The sequence below is a fragment of the Trichomycterus rosablanca genome, chromosome 21 (assembly GCF_030014385.1).
Source record: "Trichomycterus rosablanca isolate fTriRos1 chromosome 21, fTriRos1.hap1, whole genome shotgun sequence".
NCBI classification, from domain to species: Eukaryota; Metazoa; Chordata; class Actinopteri; order Siluriformes; family Trichomycteridae; genus Trichomycterus; species Trichomycterus rosablanca.
Genome location: NC_086008.1, coordinates 3486578 through 3509498, shown reverse-complemented (window position 1 = coordinate 3509498; position 22921 = coordinate 3486578). Strand labels below are relative to the sequence as shown.

Here is a 22921-nt window from a genome sequence, read left to right as displayed (position 1 = left end):
ATATTTTGGTTTTAAGCGGTGAGGGCGGGAGGAGGAGTAATCAGTCGTCTCTGAGAGATGCTAATATTCCTGATTTAGCTCCATCTGATTTCCACCTTTTTGGACACTCAGAGAAGCTTTAAGGGGAAGAAGATTTTCATGTGATGATGTGAAAGCAGCGCTGCATCAGTGGATACGAGTTCAATCGAAAACGTTTTTTGCTGATGGCATTAAAAAGTTGGTACGACGCTGGAAATGACGATGTAGAAAAGTGAAGGAGTTTGTTTTTGAATTTCTTAATAAATGGAGTTTAAAAGTGCTGAAACGTTTTGAAAAACCCTCATATAATGCATTTTGCACACAGTCGTGTATTTCAAACGTGGTATTTAATTACATTCACCAGCATAACATGAACATGAATAAATACAAACAGGTTAATGAACCTCATATCCAGATTGCATCACATGATGCTCACTGTACATTTTTATGTTTTTCCTGCTTTAACGTATTGGAATTATCAGTCCATTTATTTACTTTTATTATTTATGAAGTGTGTTTTAACAGGTAAACACAAAAAATCCAACACAACAAAACTGGAATTAAAGTCCCCAGTTGAAAAACACAGAGAACCAGAATGTTAAATAAAAAGCAAATCACATTTTTGTTTCCTCGTTCTGTTCTCACTGAGATTATACAGTAAAAAATCTAAAAAAACGTTTTGCAAATGCACATTTTATGAACAAAAGTATTGGGACACCCCTTCTAGGGAAGTTGTAGCCTAGTGGTTAAGGTACTGGACTAGTAACCGAAAGGTTGCCGTTTCAAGCCCCACCACTGCCAGGTTGACACTGTTGGGCCTTTGAACAAGACCCTTAACCCTCAATTGCTCAGACTGTATACTGTCACTGTATACTGTAAGTCGCTTTAGATAAAAGCGTCTGCTAAATGCCGAAAATGTAAATGTAAATGTAATATAACTTTGCAGCAACAGTTTAGGGAATGCCTTTTTCTGTTCCAGCATGACTGTGCTCTATAAAAACATGAAGAAAATCTCAATTTAAAGAAATCTGACCTCAAACCCACTGAACAGCTTTGGAACGAATCTGAACATCAGTGCCCAGTCATACAAATGCTCTTTTGACTGAAATTCCCACAGACATACTTCAAACTCTTGTGAGAAACCTTTTTAAAAGAGTGGCTGTTATATAGCTGAAAAGATCACACAGAGGTCCAGATACTTTTGGCCATATAGAGTGTTTTTACTCCACGCTTAAGAACTTCCTTTTTTTGGCCGTGCGTGTGAAGGCATGGTGACGCCACTCCACATCCGCCGTGCTCTCGTTCTCCAGAGTCCCCAGCTTAATCATGTACACTGAAAAGAACATTATACATCGTGTTATGAGCTGTACAGAGAAAATGAGACAGCATGCATAAAGAGTATATACACTGTACAAAGAAAACAGGATGTGGACAACCTTCCTAATTATAGAGCTCAGATGTTTCACTCATGTTTCAGCCACACCCTTTTGTGACAGGCGTGTAAAATTAATTCTTGATTAAAATTAAATTGAATTGGGACTAAACTTGGAATCTCTTGAGACTATATCAACAACAAACAAGCACACAGTATTTTTAAATGAGCCTCTACCAAACGAGACGATCACAAAAATGATTGTGGGTAGCACTGTCGCCTCACAGCAAGAAGGTCCTGGGTTCGATCCCCAGGTGGGGTGGTCCGGGTCCTTTCTGTGTGGAGTTTGCATGTTCTCCCCGTGTCCGCGTGGGTTTCCTCCGGGTGCTCTGGTTTCCTCACACAGTCCAAAGACATGCAAGTGAGGTGAATTGGAGACACTAAATTGTCCATGACTGTGTCTGATATTAAACTTGTGAAATTATGAACCTTGTGTAATGAGTAACTACCGTTCCTGTCATGAACGTAACTAAAGTGTAAAACAGGACGTTAAAATCCTAATAAACAAACAAACAAACAAACAAAACTTCTCATGGATGATTTATCAGCTGCAGCTTTAAGTTGACATAAACTGTTTAACACGTCAACCGAGGAGCAGATTATTTAAATACAGCTAATTTTTACCCAAGTATTTAGACTCAAAGTAAGATCAGACCATTAAAGGGTTAAATAATACGTCCACCTTTTTTGTACGGTCAAATATCCATATATTTTTACTCATACAGTGTAGTTGTACACTATAGGTTCCAAAGTATGCGGACACCTGACCATAAGCTGGCTGGTTGTCCATTCCATGGGCAAGACCAGGGGCATTGATATGGTTACCCCTGACCTCAACTACATTAAACTGAATGGGTTGGAATTCATTTAATGAAGAGACTTCTTGTGCCTAAAATTAAAAATACCCTCGTAAATAGGTAAGAGCAAGGACAACATTTTTTGGACAGCCTCAGGGGGGTGGAGGCAGCTCTAGCCGTGGGGAAGGGGGGCAAGTGTTAACCATCTGTCTCATTTGTACACCATTATACAGGGTGTCCCTAAAGTCTGAACACATGCATATTTTCAATACATTTCAATAAGTTTTTCAACATTTTATTTCATTAGAATATTAATCATATGTATGTGTGTATATTTTAGTATATATACATAACATATAGTTAGTTATTAGTTTGTGATATTTCCTATGTGTGCAGACTTTAGGGACACCATTATACAGCATCAACTGGTAAATTTGTTCATTGGTGTTGAATCACTTACATTTCATTTCAAATCTGGGTCCAACTTCTGACAGCTCGACGTTCTTGTGGTCGGTTTTCTTGTAGGTGTGATGTCTGTAACCAAACAGCATAAGGGTTTATTTTAAAATGCACTTCTTGTTTTAATTAAACAAAGCTTTTATTTCAAGATCTGCGGAGGGACCTCTGACAGAGTCAGTACTTCTGTTCATACAGTGTATCCTACCCCAATATGTCCACTTTCCATGAAGTCACTCACACTAATGTGATAGATGTAATAAATAAATAACTAAATAAAAACAGCATAAACCCAATTAAAGGAAATAAAATGCACTAATTACAGATAATCACCTGAATGAAATGTAATCGTCTTTGTTAGCGAATGTGATGACGCGTTTGCTGTCCTCTTTGGGAACGGGGAACAGGTACTTGAGGATGTTGGATACCTGTGGAACAGAAAAACATTTCCATAGGTATTAGAAAAATCACCACAGATGGAGCACAAACATCACAAGTTATTAACAAAATTAACAAGTGAACACAAACGATAGTCTTAAAATGTACTACATATAATCTCCCTTCATCAACTCAACTACACCGTATGAACAAATGGATAATACTGAGTTGCCTGGTCTATCTGTTTATTTATTTGGATTTTAACGCCATGTTTACCACGTATGTGTCGTTTTACGGCAAGGTAGGTATTATGCTTCTGTCTGCTTATTTTATCTTGTCTTTATAATTTGGGCTATTTAATATTTTTTATTTTTATGGCTGTGAGGTAGGTTATAACTTTTTCATGGTTTTAGGTATGTGTACTTGTTGCTGCCTGGTCTACACGTTTCTATAACAGCGGTAAATTACATTTAGTTCAGTGTACAACAGGTTTCCTGGGCTTTTTTTTATTATCATCATATTTTCCCAGGAAACCTGAACCCACAATAACTCGCTAAGAAGGTAAATTGTGGTGTTTTGGATCACAATAAGCAGTAGCGTTAGTGAACAGACCATGTGACCTGATAGACCATGTGACCTGAGTGCTTTAACAACACATAATTATGGGCAGCACTGTGCTGCTGGGTTTGATCCTGTCCTCTGATCTATGAGATCAGTTTGTGTGGTCCTGCCGACAGGTGGACTGGCTGCTCTAAATTGCGAGTGTGTGTGTTGTCTGACAGCAATCCCTGGATCGAGTGTGTGGTGTCGTAGTAAAAAGAATTTCTCCTCCTGGTGGTTTCCCTGAAGAGCCGTGACTCACCCGTCTGCCGAGGCGAGAGGAGAAGTTGTGAAAGACGAGGTGGGGAAAAGCCTCGGACATGGTGCCGATATCCGGAACGTCGTGTCTCATCACCACGTTGTACAGAGTGAAGTACGCCGTCGGCCCGTAGGGCAGGTGGCACACGATCAAACCGTCTGGGAAACGAGAAGCACAAAAAAACGGTCAGTTAGCAAGATTTTCCAGAAGTATGTGGACACCTTTCCTAAATATTGAGCAAAAGTGAATAAATTATAAGCTGAGGCATGCTAGCACACCATTGTGTATTCAAAGTCACGAATTAGGGTCTCAGCAGAGCCACCGACTTGGCCGAGCGTCCACACTAACACAACTGGTTGAGTTTGAGGGAGGCCTTTTTAGCAGGATATAAAATCATACATATAGCAATTTAAGAGTTCTCTAAAGGGGCGGGGTAGGTCTACAAAGCAAAACTAAAATGTAAAAATACGACGTGAAAAGAAATGGAAGCAAATCATAAGGAAGTATTATTAATATTTATCAGACAGGTTCTAAGGTTACTGTACCAGGCTGTCCTCGGGTCTCGTGGACTATAACCAGGTCGGTTACGTTGTTGGCTCTGCATGCGTGTACCAGCATGTTGACCTCATGGTTTCCTCTGTTCATGCGCTGAGCTCCTGGAAAAATGAGTTTCACTTCCTGTGTTTATAAAAAAAAAGGTTTATACTGTGTTAACCACAAGCTCACAATTTATCTTCTGCGGCATCTAAAAACATCATGTTCAGTTACTGATACACAAACATCAGCAGAGGCAGCAAAAGCTTGAGCTCTGGGTTCTACCTTGGCGAACATCTTGAGACGGGAGCTGGGGTCTCTGGAGGTGGTCACCATGACTTTCGGATCTTCCACTCCGGCCCACTTGTACTCGTCGTCCATGTGCGAGCTGACACCTGGGTCAAACACAGTCAGCATGACGGTACAATCAACAGTCAATCAACAAAGGAAATAGTCAAGCGTGGTTTAAAAACCGTTGAAAATTAAAAAGGTCAAGATTATAGGGAAACAGCACTGAGGCTTCATTTACATTTGGAGATGAGACTGTAGAATCTAGAAATCTCTCCAGATTCTCCAGGCACTAGACTTCTGGTCTCTCGTCGTAGCAGCAGTAGCTTTATATTTACACCCATAAGCAATACATTGTATATTGTATGTATTTATACCTATAACAATATCTTTATTTCTAAATTTATACTGTATACATTGTTTATAAGAATAGATACCCCACTGCTCCTATTATTATTATGCCACAATTTGCACATACTTTTTTGCACACCATTTACAGTTCATCTCCCGATACTCTAAAGTCAATGACAATTCCCTTAGATCCTGCACTGTACTTCTTTGTTAGCTTTAACAAATTAATACAATTAGTAAAAGTTTAATACGCTAATACAAGACTGACCGCGTCACAGTAATAAAAATAAGGGGTGATGTTTTACCCTCTCCGCCCTCATCGTCAAACTCCAGAGCCTTCTGCAGATCTAAGGCCTCTTTGCGAACTTCGGTGGGTATCAGACGATTCTCTGCAAGTAACAAAAGCAAGAACATGCTCAAGACTTACATCAGTGACACTTACATTATTTACACTGAGTGGATGTAAGTATATAACCAAGTATGTAATAATTTAATGTATTTTCACTGCATGCATCAATTTACAAACGAAACACAATGTGTACAAATGGGTTCTCATATGAATAAACACAGATACATTCGTTATAAAACTACTTAAACACCACAATAACAATAGCAGATTTAGTATTATGTGCAGAAATACAGGACTAAAGTATCTGACTACAAAAAAATCTCACCATCTAAAGCAGATTTGAGTTTCTGTTTTTTCTCCTCTACGGAGCGCAGACGGTCCTCCTGCGCTTTCCTGTACAGGTACTCCTTCCTAAGCCGAACTTCACGCCGCAGCTGAAACACAAGATGCCATTCATGAGGGATAAAATGTGATAAATATTCATGTTCCCAGAGACGACCAAAAAATAAAGAAAAGCTGTCTAAAAAAAACAGAAACTTGGTTGAATGACATCTGGTACTTATTAAAGTCAGCAGTCCTTTTAAATCTCAGTCAACAAGATCATGTAATTGTTTTCCATCTTATGAATTTGAGATCTTGTACCTAATACGTGGAGGTTGGTTTGAAGGTTGTGAACACAAAATCAAACTAATCAAGCTGATTATGAAAGTGATACTTGACAAGATTTTTATTAATTTGTTCCAGAGCTCATCATATGAAAATGTGGGTTCCTCATTATTATAGGCAGCCAAATATTAATTTAAAATCTTCTGTCCATTTATATTCCATAATTGAATGTATACTAAAATGGGGGAGACACGGTGGCTCAGTGGGTATCACTGTCGCCTCACAGCAAGAAGGTCCTGGGTTCGATCTCCAGGTGGAGCGGTCCGGGTCCCTTTCTGTTTGGAGTTTGCATGTTCTCCCTGTCTCTGCGTGGGTTTCCTCCCACAGTCCAAAAACGTGCAAGTAAGGTGTTAGTTTGTTTATTAGGATTTTAACGTCATGTTTTACACTTTTGGTTACATTCATGACAGAAACGGTAGTTACTCATTACACAAGATTCATCAGTTCACAAGTTTAATATCGAACACAGTCATGGACAATTTTGTATCTCCAGTTCACCTCACTTGCAAGTCTTTGGACTGTGGGAGGAAACCGGAACTCCCGGAGGAAACCCAAGTGGAAACCACACAGAAAGGACCCGGACCGCCCCACCTGGGCAAGTGAGGTGAATTAGAGATACTAAATTGTCCATGACTGTGTTTGACATTAAACTTGTGAACTGATGAATTTTGTGTAAGCAGTAACTACCTGTCCTGTCATGAATGTAACCAAAGTGTGTAAAACATGACGTTAAAATCCTAATAATGTTCTAATAAAGCTCATCATATGAAATGCTGTGTATTTTGCATAAATTGACATTTTTAAATTGCAGGAAATTATTCCTTACTGTTATTGGAAGCCAGATATTCATTTAAAAAGCTCTTAATCTTGGAAAGAGACAACTATTCCACATGCTTGTACTAAGTGTAGTCAAACTAACCCAGTTTAAATGGACACATAAATTACAAGGTACAGTAATATAATACCTAATAAAGAATTAGGAGAACATGCCAAAAATATATTATGTTGAAAGAACAGTTGTGGGAATTATTGGCATCCCAAAAGTGCCATGTTACAAAGGAGGCTTAGGAAGCTTTTTAAACTTTGAATATTGTACAGTTTTAATAATCAAAAAATCAAGAACTTCATTAGTTAGTCAGAAGGAGCGATAACAACCAAGATAATGCGATATAAAGCATATTAGGTTCTTAAAGCAACAGCGTTTAAACTACAGACCGTATCCTAAATATACTCATACGTAAACATTAGTGCACTACTTTCTTCATATAAACCAACTATTTTACACCCTAGCGAGTGCACTAGTGTAGGAAGGGTGCATACATTTAGAACTCAACACACTACACCGTTAAAAACGAATTCCCAGCTAAAATGCAAACTTAACTAAATATAAAACTGTATAACATATATAATAAACATATCATTTATTAAATACTAATTACATTTTAAATGTTGATCTTACCATTTTTTCTAATTACTTCTTCAGCTCATACACACGTGTGTTGACAACAGTGCCGGGGATGACCAACAAGTAACGCTGCTTCCTATTGGACAACAAGATTAGCCAATCACAGAGCACAAATGCGGCAGTTTCAAAGTAAAAGTCAGGTAGTGCTATAAACATGAATCATTTACATTTTCAGCATTTAGCAGACGCTTTTATCCAAAGCGACTTACACAATGAGTGGAACACAATGAGCAATTGAGGGTTAAGGGCCTTGCTCAGGGACCCAACAGTGGCAACTTGGTGGTGGCGGGGCTTGAACCGGCAACCTTCTGTTTACTAGTCCAGTACCTTAACCACTGAGCTATCACTGGCCCGGTTGGAAAAGGTCATTGACAAGCTCCTCCCGTGTAATTCTGGACTGACCTCACCTTTCTCAGAATCATTCTTACCCCATGAGGTGAGATCTTGCATGGAGCTCCAGAGTGAGGGCGATTGACTGTGATCTTGTATGTCTTCCATTTTCGAATGATCGCACCAACAGTGGTCTCTTTCTCACCAAGCTTCTTGCTGATGGTCTTGTAGCCCATTCCAGCCTGGTGCAGGTCTACAATCTTGTCCCTGATGTCCTTTGATAGCTCTTTGGTCTTGCCCATGGTGGTGGAGAGATTTGAACGGAAGAAACTGATTCTGTGACAGGAGTCTTTTATACAGGGACAGGACTCATTTGTGTGCCTCATGGGCACATAACCGGTCTGTGGGGGTCAGAATTCTTGCTGGTTGGTAGGGGATCAAATACTTATTTCCCTTAATTAAATACAAATTAATTTATAACTTTTATTTAATGTTTTTTTTCTGGATTTTTTGTTGATATTCTGTCTCTCTCTGTTAAAATAAACCTTCCATAAAAATTATAGACTGTTCAAGTCTTTGTAAGGGGGTAAACTTACAAAATCAGCAGGGGATCAAATACTTATTTCCCCCACTGTATGTACATAGCTTTCAGAATTTCTTGGTATTTGGTTTATTCATATTTGAAATAAGTAAACAACGGCTGCAAATGTATAAACCTAAACAAGCTTTAGGCTGGACATGTCATCAGAAAATTCTGTATGAAACCGTTATGTTATTAGCCCATGAGCTGGTAACCGGGCAGTTAAATTATATACTGTATAAGCACATGATAAAGAAGGAAGAAAGTTAAGACTATATGTCTGTGTGGCCACTTCCTCTCATCTTCATTTCCTAAGTACATTTATCTCAGAGCAGAAGATCATTTCAGCTCCGGGTTTGTATCATAATTAACCAGTAAAATGTTTCTCTTCACATCGACGCTGCTGTGCATCTGTGCAGGTAAGAGATTATTAATATTATATATATTATTATTTATTTATAATCACAGGGTTGGGCTGAAACGACTGAATACAAATCTAGTCAAGTCAGATTGAATAAGCAACATTCAGAATACAGTAACTGTTTTATTTGAATAAAAATACTTTACTGCCTAAATAATCAATATAAAATTAATTGAAGTTGTAGTTTTATGTCAGAAACCTTTTGTGTATTTGGTGTGGTAAGTCAGTTTCAGTTCCGCACCCTCAACCTCTGATAGTTCATGTCAGACTGATGTGGTCCTTTTAATTAATTTATTTATTTATTTATTTATTAGGATTTTAACGTCATATTTTACACACTTTGGTTACATTCATGACAGAAACAGTAGTTACTCGATACACAAGATTCATCAGTTCACAAGTTTAATATCAAACACAGTCGTGGACAATTTTGTATCTCCAGTTCATCTCACTTGCACGTCTTTGGACTGTGGGAAGAAACCGGAGCTCCCGGAGGAAACCCACACAGACACGGGTTGAACATGCAAACTCCACACAGAAAGGACCTGGACTGCTCCACCTGGGGATCGAACCCAGGACCTTCTTGCTGTGAGGCGACAGTGCTGTTACTCATTCCTGGAGATCACTCATCAACCCGGGACCTAGTCATCTCTGTTGATGACTCCCAGATCAGACCATGTGATAATGTAAGAAGCCTTGGTGTTGTCCTGTATAACCGGCTGACCTTCTCTCCGTGTGTAGCCAACATGACGAGATCGTGCCGGTTTCTCCTCTACAACATCAGGAAGATTCGACCATTTCTCTCCATGAAAGCTACTCAGATTCTGGTCCATTTACTTGTAATCTCACGGTTGGACTACTGCAACTCCCTCCTGGCAGGTGCTCCCAAGTCTACTACTAAACCCTTGCAGCTCATTCAAAATGCAGCTGCCCGTCTGGTTTTTAACCAGCCCAAACACTGCCACATCACCCCACTGCTGCTGCGTTCTCTTCACCGGCTTCCTGTAGCTGCACGCATTCAGTTTAAAACACTGATGCTCGCCTACAAAGCTAAAAATGGACCAGCCCCAAGCTACTTTCGCGGTCTAATCAAACCTCGCTCTGTACCATGCGACCACCGAGCCACTAGTCTCACTCGACTTGATCCTCCACCCAGGACTCGAGGAAGACGAGCATCAAGGCTCTTCTCTGTACCAGCACCCAAGTCGTGGAACAAGCTTCCCCTGTCTGTCCAAACATCTGAGTCTCTCGCTGTCTTTTAAAAACGATTAAAATCCTTCATCACCTTTTTACTGAGCACTTAAGCTGACTTGTACTCACTTACTAACACTCTTTCATTTCTTTAAAAAAAAAAAAAAAAAAAAAAAAAGCTCTTTGGTTCTAACAGCTTATAGCAGATTTGTGTTCTTGGACTGTTGTCTACTTAAACTAGAGTAAAGTAATGTTTACTATGGAAGCTCTTCTGTAAAATGTAAATGTATAAAAGTATTTGGTTCATTTGGTTCCGTTCCTCTACAGCTGTGTGTGAATGTTACTCCGGGCAGCTGACGTGTCCCTACAGCCCAGAGGTTAAAAATATGCAGAGGATTTTTTGTAAAAGGGACGCACATGATCACAACTGCTGCACGGGCATGGCCTTCCAGACTTCAAAGGAAACCGAACTGGACCAGGGTTGGATCAGCGTGCAGGACAGTGGCAACGCCTTTACTGTATCTGTGCAGAGTCTGTCTCTGGGTGAGGGAATGTACTGGTGCGGCCTGAGAAACGGCACCAACATCATCAGACTGGCCGAGGGGGAGTTCTTCAATGGTGAGTCTGAGCCAAAGTAAAACAAAGTGCAGCTCTTTCTTTTAACCAAACCTGTTCAACACTGCAAGAAAAAATGACCTTAATAATACAGATTTTTTTCCATTTCGTTTTAATGTTGTATCCTGGCCAGGGTTGTGGCGGATCCTGCTTCTATGGATTCACTGGATGCAATGCAGTAACAAACCCCATTATTTAACCCAAGTAGGATGTGTTTAATAAGGTTCCTTCCTCCTTGCTACTGTAGTCTACTTAATCTCTCAGTCACTTTTTGACTCTTTACCCTGGACTAGACTCCACCAGACATAGCCAATCACGTTTGTATATAGATGCCCGACCGACCGATAGTGCCCCTGGATCCCAGCGTTGGTGGGCTGGTGTCATTTACCGCTGCACCAACCGAGTGCTCTTTTTATGATTATAATATGTGTAATTTATACTATTTTACATTTTACTTACAGTGTGTGCCAGAATAACAGGAACTTTAATTAAATTTGGGGTTAAAAAAGTCATAAAATCTCATTGTGAAATACATTTTTCTTCTTTAATTCATTTTTACTGATAAGAATCAATTGAAGGGCCAGTAGAAGTGGGTTGATATTTATTTATTTATACTTTTATCTGTCCAGGCGGATAGACAGACACAGACCTTTGCACTGATTATTGAATCATTTTCTTTGTTTTCTTATCTAAAACATAAGTTCACTAAAATTCCTCTCTAGAATATTATTTCCATATAAACCTTAAAAAAATCTGCTTTAAAAGATATAACAATGCTAAAACTCTGGCATAGGCTTTAATTACATCTAAATTAAATTATAATAAATACATTGTGAATTTTTAAAAAACCTTATAATGTGTTAGATATTAAATGTGCCTCAAATGTAAAAATGTTTAAATCCAGGTTAAAATTCTTCACTCTATCATTACTGCACTATATTCTCGATAAGCTATTTTTATGTTGTATCATCTTTATTTTTAAATCCTTTTATGTTTCACCAAATCTTATCAGACTTACATTTTATAAGCTAATTTACTTCATATTTTCTTTGTTTTATGTTCTTACAACCCCAAATCAGAAAAAGTTAGGACGGCATGGAAAAAGCAAATAATAAAAAAACACAGAGTTCCTTACATTTACTTTGACTTTTATTTATTTCATCTTTTATCTGCTCAACTTTATTTCATTTGTTAATAAACATCCATTCCTGCATTTCAGGCCTGCAACACATTCCAAAAAAAGTTGGGACGGTAAAGCATTTAACACTTTGTAATGTTGCTGTTCCTTGAACATGAAATATCTCAGGTTCATCCTGTCTGCAATCAAATAAAAGTCAAAATAAATGTAAGGAACAATGCATTTTTATTTTATTTGCATTTTCCATACTGTCCCAACTTTTTCTGATTTGGGGTTGTAATTTTAATGATTTTACTTTTTCCTTATGTAAAGCACTTTGAATTGCCACTGTGTATGAAAGGTGCTACAAAAATAAACTTGCCTTGTATAAACATGAGAGAGAAAAACATTTGAATTATGTTTAGTTAAATATAATATATAATATAGAAAACAGAATAGGCTATGAAAATCTCCAGACATGGGCCAGTTATGTCTGTAGCGTGTTAGGCTGCTTCATATGTCTGTAGCGTGTTAGGCTGCTTCATATGTCTGTAGCGTGTTAGACTGCTTCATAAGTCTGTAGCGTGTTAGGCTGCTTCATATGTCTGTAGCGTGTTAGACTGCTTCATAAGTCTGTAGCGTGTTAGGCTGCTTCATAAGTCTGTAGCGTGTTAGACTGCTTCATAAGTCTGTAGCGTGTTAGGCTGCTTCATATGTCTGTAGCGTGTTAGACTGCTTCATAAGTCTGTAGCGTGTTAGACTGCTTCATAAGTCTGTAGCGTGTTAGACTGCTTCATAAGTCTGTAACGTGTTAGGCTGCTTCATAAGTCTGTAGCGTGTTAGACTGCTTCATAAGTCTGTAGCGTGTTAGACTGCTTCATAAGTCTGTAGCGTGTTAGACTGCTTCATAAGTCTGTAGCGTGTTAGGCTGCTTCATAAGTCTGTAGCGTGTTAGACTGCTTCATAAGTCTGTAGCGTGTTAGACTGCTTCATAAGTCTGTAGCGTGCTGTGCAGGAAATTCAACCACCAAAAACCAACATTTTGTACAGCATTTTGGACAGGCGTCTACATACAGACATGACCGGCTATGTCTAAGGGAGTTATGAGGGTGGCCAAAGCCTTGCAATGGATTGGCGTCCTGTCCAATGTTACTACATCGTGCCCAGTGATTCTGAGAAAACCGGACCCACTGCAACTCTGACCATGAAATGAAACAGAAAAATGACCCGTCCTTATTTTAATAGAAAAATATCTGAAGCTGTGATGTATTTGTGATTTGCTCTCAGATCAGATGAATTTCGAATGGAGCATCGTGCGCTGGATTCTGTTTCTTCTGCTTCCACTTGCTGTAATTTTGACTCATATTTACTGCAGCAGTAAGTACCCACCTCGTACACCAAGTTTTGGTCAAACGTTAAAAGAGGAACTTCCTTCGTTTAGCAATAAACCACAAACCACATCAGCTCATGTTCTGTGTAAATACAGTATATATATACAGTGTGATACATCTGTGTGATCGAGAGCTCTCATAACTTTAATCTTTATCTCTTTTTTTCAGTAAAAAAGAAACAGGGAGAGGTGGGTCAGTATTTTATAATTCTGTTGAACTTACACCGATCAGCCATAACATTAAAACCACCTCCTTGTTTCTACACTCACTGTCCATTTTATCAGCTCCTCTTACCATATAGAAGCACTTTGTAGTTCTACAATTACTGACTGTAGTCCATCTGTTTCTCTACATGCTTTGTTAGCCCTCTTTCACAGGACCACCACAGAGCAGGTATTATTTAGGTGGTGGATCATTCTCAGCACTGCAGTGACACTGACATGGTGGTGGTGTGTTAGTGTGTGTTGTGCTGGTATGAGTGGATCAGACACAGAAGCACAGCTGGAGTTTTTAAATACCGTGTCCACTCACTGTCCACTCTATTAGACACTCCTACCTAGTCGGTCCACCTTGTAGATGTAAAGTCAGAGACGATCGCTCATCTATTGCTGCTGTTTGAGTCGGTCATCTTCTAGACCTTCATCAGTGGTCACAGGACGCTGCCCATAGTGCGCTGTGCTTCTGTGTCTGATCCACTCATACCAGCACAACACACACTAACACACCACCACCATGTCAGTGTCACTGCAGTGCTGAGAATGATCCACCACCTAAATAATACCTGCTCTGTGGGGGTCCTGACCATTGAAGGACAGGGTAAAAGCAGGCTAAAACAGTATATAGAGAAACAGATGGACTACAGTCAGTAATTGTAGAACTACAAAGTGCTTCTATATGGTAAGTGGAGATTATAAAATGGACAGTGAGTGTAGAAACCAGGAGGTGGTTTTAATGTTATGGCTGATCGGTGTATATACACAATTCTGCACTAATCATACACACTCACGTCCTGTAAGCTGCTATTTAGTCCATCCAGTGAGCTTTACAGCAGGGGTTATGGGCACTTGTGCAAATTAAAAAGCCACTGGTTTAAAAATAATCACTCGAAATTCCGGTTTGATTGTTAGATGAAACCAGTCGCCACCATTGACCAGAATTCTAGCTATACCTGGGGGTAGCGTAATTTACCCCTGCACCACCCGAGCGCCCCAGTCGATGTGTTATTGTGTAAATTATTTCACAGGTTTAAAAATTTTTACAGATACTAATCCTTCCTAATTTGTGTCGCAGAAGCGAGATGAGTGACGTGAACATGTGATGGACGAACGCCGATGGACTACAGAGGACCAGTACACATTAAGTTTCTCCTATATTATGTATATTCCAAATATTTTCTACATTGGTGTGATGTTGTGGATAAGTCTTGTTTGTAAAATAATAAAATACGTACATTTGTCACTTTGTTAGGAACTCCTGTACGCCTCATTTGTGTAATTATCAGCCAAATCACACAGTCATGGGTCAAGAGCAAAAAACAGTTTGACCATGTCGAAAACTGCCAATCAGCTCGAATTTTCACACACAACAGTCTTAAAAATGAGCAAATGATACACATCTAACAAGACCACCACCAAAAACCAGTGGTGGCCACAAACAACAGCTGATTCTACTCTTGTGTTCTTGTCACTACTGGTAGCCTGAGGTGGTGACTTTGTTTGTTTGATTCCCAATGTCAGCTGCTATGACTGTTATCATGGCTAAACAAAAGGTTCCATCTTTAACAAGTCAAAGTGAAGGTCGATGTGATTCTTTACAGGAATTCATGAAGAGACTTTGTGTGGATTAGGGTGTTTGACTAACTGTGTAAGTGTAGAGTTTAATAGACTTTTTGTTTTATATCTTATTTGGCATTTTTAAGTTTTATTGCTTCTAAGAATTTAAGCAGCGGTCGGCCGCTTTGCTTTCGTCTTTTGTAAATAGTTTCACAACAGTCTGGGTGGCACGGTGGCTCGGTGGGTAGCACTGTCGCCTCACAGCAAGAAGGTCCTGGGTTCGATCCCCAGGTGGGGGCGGTCCGGGTCCTTTCTGTGTGGAGTTTGCATGTTCACCCTGTATCTGTGTGGGTTTCCTCCCGGTGCTCCGGTTTCCTCCCACAGTCCAAAAACATGCAAGTGAGGTAAATTAGAGATACAAAATTGTCCATGACTGTGTTTGATATAACCTTGTGAACTGATGAATCTTGTGTAATGAGTAACTACTGTTCCTGTCATGAATGTAACCAAAGTGTAAAACATGACATTAAAATCCTAATAAACAATCACAGCAGTCTTACATTTTTTTCCCAGAAATCGAGTGACTAAAAGTATCACATACAGTTTATAACCTTTAAGCAGCCACTAGTTCTTTATTAAATTCTGTCCTCGTGAGTAAATCATTACATTTTAAAATTCTTTCACAGTTTAAGTCATGGATCAAGATACCAGACATCCCAAGTCTTCCGGAAGTTCCAGGAGTCTCCCGCATATACATAGCAGCTCCCTGATGCCCGCAAGTCAGATAAAATCTCCCAGAATCTAGAACGAGCGGCCAAGAGCGACACACACACACACACACACACACACGCAGGCGATACAGACTTTTTTCCCAGATCGCGTATTAAATCCATTATCTGATATACAATCTAGCGCACTTTGTAGGGAACATAAATCAATTGTCTAATATACTGTGTAGTGCACTATGTAGGGAACATAAATCCGTTATCTGATATACAATTTAGTGCACTATGTAGGGAACATAATTAATTATGCAATACACTACCTAGTGCACTATGTAAGGAACACAAATCATCATCTAGTTATACTTTCTAGTGCACTATGTAAGGAACACAAATCATCATCTAGTTATACTTTCTAGTGCACTATGTAAGGAACACAAATCATCATCTAGTTATACTTTCTAGTGCACTATGTAGTGAACATGAATGCATTATCTAATACACTTTCTAGTGCACTATGTAGTGAACATGAATTCGTTATCTAATACACTATCTAGTGCACTATGTAGGGAACATATATCCGTGATCTGATATACAATCTAGTGTACTGTGTAGGGAACATAAACCAATTGTCTAATTCACTATCTAGTGCACTATGTAGGGAACATAAATTCATATCTAAAATACTATCTAGTGCACTACGTAGGGAACATAAATTCATATCTAAAATACTAAATAGTGCACTATGTAGGGAACATAAATCCATTATCTGATATACAATTTAGTGCACTATGTAGGGAACCTAAATCCGTTAACTAATACGCTACCTAAAGCATTATGTAAGAAACATAAGTCTATTATCTAGTACACTATCTAGTGCACTAAGGAACATAAATTCTTTTCTAATATACAATCTAGTGCACTATGTAGGAAACATAAATCTATTATCTTTCACACAATCCAGTGCACTATTTAGTACACATTAATGTGTTTGTGACACGAACAGTTAGCTTAGTAGCTCAGTTAGCAGCTCCTAAAAGTTCTGTTATCACCCACATCCTTTGGTGTGTTCGAGAGGTTTTTAGCTTTTTTTTTTTTTTTTTTGGGCTTGGTGGGTTGGGGTCGAGGTCCGGGGGTACCTCCCTAAAATGAGTTTTTGCAACTTGGGATGTCTGAGATACAGAGATCCCTTTTTGATATAGTACTTCCTGGTTTCTGAGAGCTAACAGTAAAATGTTCTGTACGTTTCTGGGGGTTTTTAGGGAGTTTTATTGCTAGGCAAGTTATGCTGGGTGAATATTAATGGCGCTGTAAGCCAAACAGTCGTAGAAACTAAGGGTTGTCGTTATGTAACACCTACAGGTCCTGACTAGAACAAATTGTTCTTCACACTTTATGGCCAAAAGTCTGTAAACACCCTCTTACAGACTCACGTACTACATGAGATTATATATGAGATCTTATCAGACCCCTGTAATAACACAGTGGAAACCTGGTTTCCTGGTCAAGTTAAAATCCTCTGAATGGAACAAACCACCGCACATACACGATCCTGCCAAAAGTATTTGGATCCCATTTCTATGTGATCTTCTCAGCTTTCAAAGCCACGTTTCTGAGAAGGCTTCTCACAAGACTTTGAGGTATGTCAGGAATTTGTGCCCATTCAGTCAAGAGCGTTTGTATGTCTGGGCACTGATGTGAAATCTGACGTTCACATCTTTATAGAGCTTTGCTTTATGCACAGAAGCACATTCATGCTTGAACAGTAAAGGACCTTACCTATCCTCTGATTTATTACAGATGTTAGTGGCTGAAATCGAATTAGATCGAATTAATATTTTATTTATGCATTTTCTCCCCTTTTCTCCCTTTTAGTGTGTCCAACTGCCCGATTGCATCACACTTTCTCTCCACCAATGCCGATCCCCGCTCTGATTGAGGAGAACGAAGCTAACCCACCGACACGTGGGCAGCAGCCGTATGAATCTTATCACCTACACTTTGACCAGTGCAGTGCAGCTCAGCGTTGTGTGCAGAGAGACACACCCTGAGAACACTCTTTTCCCATCTCTGTGCAGACACCATCAATCAGCCAGCAGAGGTCGTAATTGCACTAGTTATGAGAGAGAGAGACCCCATCCGGCTTAGTCCCGCCCATATCTGAACAACGGGCCAATCGTTGTTCATGTGGCCGCTCAGCCTTAGGCGGCAGACAGAGCTGAGATTCGATACGATGTATTCGATGTATAGCGTGTGTTTTAACCGCTGCGCCACCTGAGCGGCCCATTTAGTGTATTTAAGTTTGTTCTCTGTACATGATGTGGTGATTTATTTTTAATTCAAAACAATTTCATGCATGTATTCACATCAATTAGAAGCAACCTGATGTTTCTCTGATCACACAGACCTATACAACTGTTATGATTAAAAACAGCCAGACGTTCACATACTTTTACTCATTCTGCCCCAATAAATCCCCCTTACACATCAGTGAAATAACGGAACCCCAGACAGGAGTGATGGAGGAAAGTCGGCGTTATATTTGAGTACTTGAGGTTCTTCTCCAATTCTCACACAGTTTATGGAGTGTGAGAGGAAGCCTGTGTGTGTGTGTGTGTGTGTGTGTGTGTGTGTGTGTGTGTGTGTGTGTGTGTGTGTGTGTGTGTGTGTGTGTGTAGTGGATCTGTCTGAAAAAGTGCTTTCAGTTTCCATGAGGCCAAAGTGGAAGTGATCGGGAATGTGTTCGAGCTCCGTACAGCCACAGAAATTCAAAACCGTACGTGTACTTACAGCTGTATGAACAGGGAGCAGCACTTTGTCTTTACACACAGTGTTGGGGGGGGGGGGGGGAACAACCTGACAAAAAGTAGCAAACAATCAAACAATTCAAATAAAAATAAGGTTTTAGGTAAAGAAACACGTTCAATGCACTTAACAGGGTTTGGTTTTAAACGCTAAGTGAATAAAGCAGTAATAGGAACAGCAATAATAATAATAATAATAATAAGACACTGATTATACATGTGTTGTGTTTTCACTGCTCATCAGTAATGCATAACAAAGGAAAATCAAACACATCAGCACCACAAATGAAAATGGGAACATCTTTGGAGCCGCAGTTTGGATCCTTTTCAATGCTTTGTCCATTAGTGCCACATTTAGACCTGGTCTCACTGTGCCAGGCATTTCCTCTCAAACAGATCTGACCTATGGATGTAAGTCATGGATGGATTTTGACTAGAAAGAAGCTCTTAGTAAATTTTGTATTCATTTTAAACACAGAGCACAATTTACCAATGGCAGTAGAAGTGGACTGTGTCCCAAATCGCACATGGCTGTACTACCAGTGATATAGTTACAAATAATGTAGCAGGAAGGGTGTGGTTTGGGATGCAGCCAAATCCCAAAAATCACTCATCTCTGCAGCGCAAACATAAACATTAAAACCATTAAAACCATTAAAACCACCTCCTTGTTTCTACACTCACTGTCCATTTTATTAGCTCCACTTACCATATAGAAGCACTTTGTAGTTCTACAATTACTGACTAGTCCATCTGTTTCTCTGCATGCTTTGTTAGCCCCCTTTCACCCTGTTCTTTAATGGTCAGGACCCCCACAGAGCAGGTATTATTTAGCAGCAGCGCTGCTGGAGTTTTTAAACACCTCACTGTCACTGCTGGACTGAGAATAGTACACCAACCAAAAATATCCAGAATAGAAGATGACCGACTCAAACAGCAGCAATAGATGAGCGATCGTCTCTGACTTTACATCTACAAGGTGGACCCACTAAGTAGGAGTGTCTAATCGAGTGGACAGTGAGTGGACATGGTATTTCAAAACTCCAGCAGCGCTGCTGTGTCTGATCCACTCATACCAGCACAACACACACTAACACACCACCACCATGTCAGTGTCACTGCAGTGCTGAGAATGACCCACCACCTAAATAATACCTGCTCTGTGGGGGTCCTGTGGGGGTCCTGACCATTGAAGAACAGCATGAAAGGGGGCTAATAAAGTATGTAGAGAAACAGATGGACTACAGTCAGTTATTGTAGAACTACAAAGTGCTTCTATATGGTAAGTGGAGCTGATAAAATGGACAGTGAGTGTAAAAACAAGGAGGTGGTTTTAATGTTATGGCTGATCGGTGTACAGATGGGGCCAATAATCTATAAACACGCCACTTTATCCTGATGAAACACCCCTTGGATTTTATGTGGGACCCTAAAGGTGAGAAGTTTGTTTATTTGTAAAGATTTTTCTTTCGCTGAAGCGTGTAAACATTTTGGCCCCTCTGTGCATATTAAATATGAACTTTTGTAAAGTATAAATGGTTCAATTAATGACTATGCAGATCTGCATACAAATCATGGAGACATTACTGGGACAGGTTTTCTAGTGTTGTGCGATAAAATCCTCAGGTATAAAACAAGGTTTTAAAAATCTGAGGTTTCAGCACAGCGCATTAAGAATTTCTGCAATGACTTTTTCCACACGTCAAACCTTTTTGGAGAATACAGCCGGCAAAACGAGACAAAGTAACTGCAGATGCATGTAAAAACAGCAAAAAAAAAAAAAAATCACCTATGTAGTTGATTAATCATGATAACCTTGGTGCTGAAGTTTGCACTGGAGTTAATTTTAAACTGGCGCTACAATGATAAAGTCCTGAACAAGTTATGGAAGTCTATCTCACTTTGTGCTGCTACCCTTGGTTAAATAAAGGTATAGTGTTTGGAACCTGAATCCAACGGTAAGCCAATTTCAGCGCTGTCCATAGTCAACTTCTCCAAAGCCTTAGTTTGTTTATTTATTAAGATTTTAACGGTAGTCACTCCAGTGCCCCAGTCATGGACAATTTTGTACCGCCCCACCTAGGAATCGAACCCAGGACCTTCTTGCTGTGAGGCGACAGCGCTACCCACTTAGAAGCTCAAAAACAACCTTATTGTAGGAACGTTAGCATACAACCAACATTGACTTCAGGCCAAAAGGTCTGATACAGCGTAGCGGTTAAGGTACTGGGCTAGTAATCAGAAGGTCGCTGGTTTAAGCCCCACCAGTGCCAGGTTGCTGCTGTTGGGCCCTCAATTGCTCAGAATGTATACTGTATACAGTACAGTAAGTCGCTTTGAATAAAGGTGTCGGCTAAATGCCAAAAATGTAAAATAGGTAAAAATGGGCTTAGTACTTTGCATGATAAACAACATAATTTGAAGTAGGTATACGACAAGTATTGCATGTGTATAGACAAAATTTCTGGGTGAGATGGGAAAACTTGGGTGGCTCAGTGGTATAGTGGGATAGATTCAAACCCAGGATATTGGTCAGCCAGGCATCTACACGGACATGATTGGTCATGTCTGAAGGGAGGGCTGAACACCCAAGCCATTGGGACTTGTCAGTGCACTCTCAGTGCAGGTCCCAAGCCTGGATACAATAAGAAATAAGTGTTAGATAGGGCAACCAGCGTAAAAAATTATCCACTGGGGTGACCCCTTAAAAATAGGTGAGATGGCCTCTCATTATTTGGTATTTACATTATCATTGCAGCTCCAGTATAAAAATATTAAGTCAGTAAACACAGTGATCGATGGCTGATGTAGCATTTCTTGATGATACGCAAGACTTCTGCCATAGACATGACCCTTTTCATAATTCTTATTTCATCATAAGTGTCTTTCACAAAAATATCACTGACCTTCTAATAACAGACATTTCAGAACCACACCCACCTGAGTTCTGGACCTTTATAATACATGAATCCCAGCGGCTGACAGGCCAGATTAGGTGCTTTTGTTCTTTAAACCGTTTCAACTTGCGTTCCAAAATACACAATATGGCCAAAAGTATGTGGACACAACCATGAGATGATCAGACATCCCGTTTAGAAACCATAGGGTAGAAGTATACAGCCTATCCTTTTCAACATTTTGAGGTGTCTGTAGGAATTTGTGCCCATGACCTGCAGTTCATGTTCTGATCTCTTCCTAGGGTGTTCAGTAGTGTTGAAGTCGAGAAGTTATGCAAACCAATGACCAATTTCATTAAACCATAGCTTTATTATGCCGCTCAGGTGGCGCAGCGGTAAAAACACACGCTAGCACACCGGAGCTGGGATCTCGAATACATCGTATCGAATCTCAGCTCTGCCATGCTGAGCGGCCACATGAACAACGACTGGCCTGTTGTTCATATAGGGGTGGGGTAGTAGTAAGCCGGATAGGGTCTCCTCGTAACTGACTCCTCCGTACACAGGGCTGATCCGCATTAGCACTTGCCTAGTGCAGGTGAAAAGATGCATACGGCTGCTGCACACGTGTCGGAGGGGGGCGTGGGTTAGCTTCGTTCTCCTCGATCAGAGCGGGGATCGGCATTGGTGGAGAGGAAGCTTAATTGGATGCACTAAAAGTCGGGAGAAAAAGGGGAGAAAATGCGTAAACAAAATACAAAAAAAAGTCTTTATAAAGCAGAAAGGACCTTCCTTAAACTGTTCCTACAAAGCTGAATGCATAAAATACATTTTCTTTTAATAATTTTATACACCTATTATTAAGGAGTGTGGCTAAAACAGAAACAGCTGAACTAAATGACTGGGGGGGTTGTCCACATACTTTTGGTCATGTAGCGTAGCTCTGCAAAGATGTCGTTTGGAAAAATAATAAGCGCAGACAGATACAGATACAGTACAGAGCACACGTCACGTACATAATACAGCAGAACTAAATATACAGAAAAGAACGCCGACGCTAAAACAAGCCAAGCATGCACAGGAGTGTAGGTATGTGCCGAAATCACCGTAACGGGCGAACGTTGTGTGTTTAGAAATGTTCAAACATGTACAGTGCTGCGTATTTTCCAACAAAAGCTTATGGAATGTCACGGGGAGCTAAACACGCTTGCAGGAGAGCACTAACTGACTCCTATACAAGAAGCCTTAAACTGGCTAGTTTTTCTGGCTAGTAATTTGAACTGAGTGATCTGAGAATCACACCTATTATCTGCTTTTTACCTCGGTCAACAGCTTCTTTGATTCTCTACAGGGGACACTGACATGGTGGTGGTGTGTTAGTGTGTGTTGTGCTGGTATGAGTGGATCAGACACAGCAGCGCTGCTGGAGTTTTTAAACACCTCACTGTCACTGCTGGACTGAGAATAGTCCACCAACCAAAAATATCC

General features: G+C 39.9%; 2 protein-coding genes across 2 annotated transcripts; one reads left to right on the top strand and one right to left on the bottom strand.

Annotated features, from left to right (window-relative positions):
* Positions 1 to 348: 348 nt before the first annotated feature.
* imp4 (IMP U3 small nucleolar ribonucleoprotein 4) lies at positions 349 to 7667 on the bottom strand. Its single transcript, XM_063017823.1, has 9 exons — positions 7588 to 7667; positions 5788 to 5896; positions 5419 to 5502; positions 4760 to 4869; positions 4486 to 4618; positions 3944 to 4098; positions 3037 to 3131; positions 2708 to 2781; positions 349 to 1351 (listed from the first exon to the last, which is right to left on the bottom strand). The coding sequence occupies exons 1-9, from the start codon at positions 7588 to 7590 to the stop codon at positions 1239 to 1241; spliced, it is 876 nt and encodes a 291-aa protein (XP_062873893.1). The 5' UTR covers positions 7591 to 7667; the 3' UTR covers positions 349 to 1238.
* Positions 7668 to 10372: 2705 nt separating this feature from the next.
* Positions 10373 to 15569, top strand: si:ch211-102c2.4 (uncharacterized protein LOC568178 homolog). Its single transcript, XM_063018023.1, has 4 exons — positions 10373 to 10733; positions 13135 to 13224; positions 13407 to 13426; positions 14529 to 15569. The coding sequence occupies exons 1-4, from the start codon at positions 10400 to 10402 to the stop codon at positions 14541 to 14543; spliced, it is 459 nt and encodes a 152-aa protein (XP_062874093.1). The 5' UTR covers positions 10373 to 10399; the 3' UTR covers positions 14544 to 15569.
* Positions 15570 to 22921: the final 7352 nt, after the last annotated feature.

What these genes read in the sequence shown, in the direction of transcription:
- imp4 (XM_063017823.1), bottom strand. An exon ending in GTCTCAAGATGTTCGCCAAG is followed by an intron (nt 4,619 to 4,759) that starts GTAGAACCCAGA and finishes TTATAAACACAG; the next exon opens with GAAGTGAAACTCATTTTTCC. An exon ending in CCTCTCGCCTCGGCAGACGG is followed by an intron (nt 3,132 to 3,943) that starts GTGAGTCACGGC and finishes TCTGTTCCACAG; the next exon opens with GTATCCAACATCCTCAAGTA.
- si:ch211-102c2.4 (XM_063018023.1), top strand. Translation starts at nt 10,400, where the DNA reads ATGTATAAAAGTATTTGGTTCATTTGGTTCCGTTCCTCTACAGCTGTG. An exon ending in CGAGGGGGAGTTCTTCAATG is followed by an intron (nt 10,734 to 13,134) that starts GTGAGTCTGAGC and finishes ATTTGCTCTCAG; the next exon opens with ATCAGATGAATTTCGAATGG. An exon ending in GACTCATATTTACTGCAGCA is followed by an intron (nt 13,225 to 13,406) that starts GTAAGTACCCAC and finishes TCTTTTTTTCAG; the next exon opens with TAAAAAAGAAACAGGGAGAG.